At 46.2% G+C, this 1,713-nt stretch overlaps 1 protein-coding gene across 1 annotated transcript; it reads right to left on the bottom strand.

Moving 5' to 3' along the window:
* Positions 1–1,314, bottom strand: LOC107642727 (lysine-rich arabinogalactan protein 18). The gene is made up of 2 exons (XM_016346187.2): positions 621–1,314; positions 1–263 (listed from the first exon to the last, which is right to left on the bottom strand). The coding sequence occupies exons 1-2, from the start codon at positions 1,254–1,256 to the stop codon at positions 180–182; spliced, it is 720 nt and encodes a 239-aa protein (XP_016201673.1). The 5' UTR covers positions 1,257–1,314; the 3' UTR covers positions 1–179.

Genomic DNA, 1,713 nt, shown 5'->3' with positions numbered 1-1,713 from the left:
TAATGAATGAGCAATGACATAGCTAGTAATGCCAATAAACATCGTGAATAATAGAATAATCAGAGTTTAAAGGAAACAATAGTAGTAAAATAAATTAAATGTCGCCCATAAAAGGGCCTCAAAAAGAAAATAAATGATACAAGAATGTCGTAACAACAAATATAATGCACACTCTCTCTTTAGAAGATCAAAACAAGGGAAGCCCAGCCCAAAGCTAAGCATCCCAACACCTTCTTCAAGCATCTGATGGATTCAGCTCCACTCTGCAATTCATATCAAGAAACCACAATTTCAGATCCCAATGTTAATCGCAGACACACACATTAAATAATCATCGAGCCCTAAACATGACATTCTCATATCACCGTTTTATTGTTTAACTAAATTACTTTCATACCCTAAACAACTAAAATATATTTTTGAAAAAAAAAAAGAAAAGAAACAGTAGCCAAAGTAAGACAAGGTTTGAGTTCAGTGAAAACCTTAAACTGACTTTGAAACTTTGAAGTCAACTAAAGTCTAAAACTAAAACAAATGAGTATATATCTGATTTCACTCCTCAGATCTGAAACTAACTATAGATCTGAAAAAAATGGACATGCAAAGATTAGAGAATGTACCTCGTCATTGGCAGAAGTAGAAGGACCAGGGGACGAAGCATCAGGAGCTCCCAGCGGCGGTGCTGGAGGGCCAAGCAAATCCGGTGAGGGTGCAGGTGCACCGTGCTTCTTACCCTTCTTAGTCTTCTTCTTTGACTTCGTGGGAGCAGGAGCAACAGAAGGAACCTCAGCGCTTGGTGCTACCACAGGTGCTGGTGGAGAACTTGCAGGAGGAGTGCTTGTCGGTGCGGGTGTAGGTGGAGACTTCGCCGGCGGCGAGCTAACGGGAACCGGAGCTGGTGGAGAACTCACTGGTGCCGGTGGAGTGCTCACTGGAGCAACCGCAGGTGGTGTCGATGCGGGAGCCTTGGCCACCGGAGCTGGAGCAACTGACTTTGACGGAGTTGCAGCTGGAGTTGACACCGGTGTTGCGGCGGCCTTCGGAGACGAAGCTGGCGGAGATGACTTGGGAGAAGCAACCGGCGCCGGTGATTTTGGCTTTGAAGAAGGAGCTTGTGCTTGAGCTGGAGATGCTGCCGGAGTAGTAGCAGCAGGAGTTGCCGGGGTTGTAGTCGGGGCTGCCGCCGGGGATTGACCTCCGACGCCGGCGACGACAATGCAGATCAATGCGAAGGAGAGAACACCTTTGCGATCCATTTTCTTTTTTGCAGACAGAGAAAGAGTGAGAGAGTGTTAGAGATGAAGGCCTTGGGGTTTGTAGCGGGTGCATTATATAGGCCCTTTTCTATCAGATTTTGACGTTGAAGATGCATCATTGTCAGAACAGAATGGACGGCAGTGATTAATCTAGATCGTGTGTGCGAGGTGGGTCCCGTGGATATGATGGGCCAGAAATAGCCGTTGGATCGACGTGTCCGGAATAGGGTGCAGAAGGTTCGTCTTTTGGGGCCCACTTGATGAGGAAACAAACAGAGATTAGCGCGGCGTGGCGCTTCTCCCAGTCTGGACTGGGCCCGTTAGGCCCATTAGGCGCATGTGATTTTGGTTACGGCAATGTTCTGGCTTTATGAATTATGATGCATTTCATTTTCTTGCAAGGTATGAACAAAAATGAGGCTGCCAGGATTTTATTATTTATCTAAGTTCATGTTTC

The sequence above is a fragment of the Arachis ipaensis genome, chromosome B05, assembly GCF_000816755.2.
Source record: "Arachis ipaensis cultivar K30076 chromosome B05, Araip1.1, whole genome shotgun sequence".
Taxonomy (NCBI): Eukaryota; Viridiplantae; Streptophyta; class Magnoliopsida; order Fabales; family Fabaceae; genus Arachis; species Arachis ipaensis.
The sequence above is the reverse complement of the archived record's forward strand: the minus strand, read 5'-3'. Positions and strand labels throughout refer to the sequence as shown.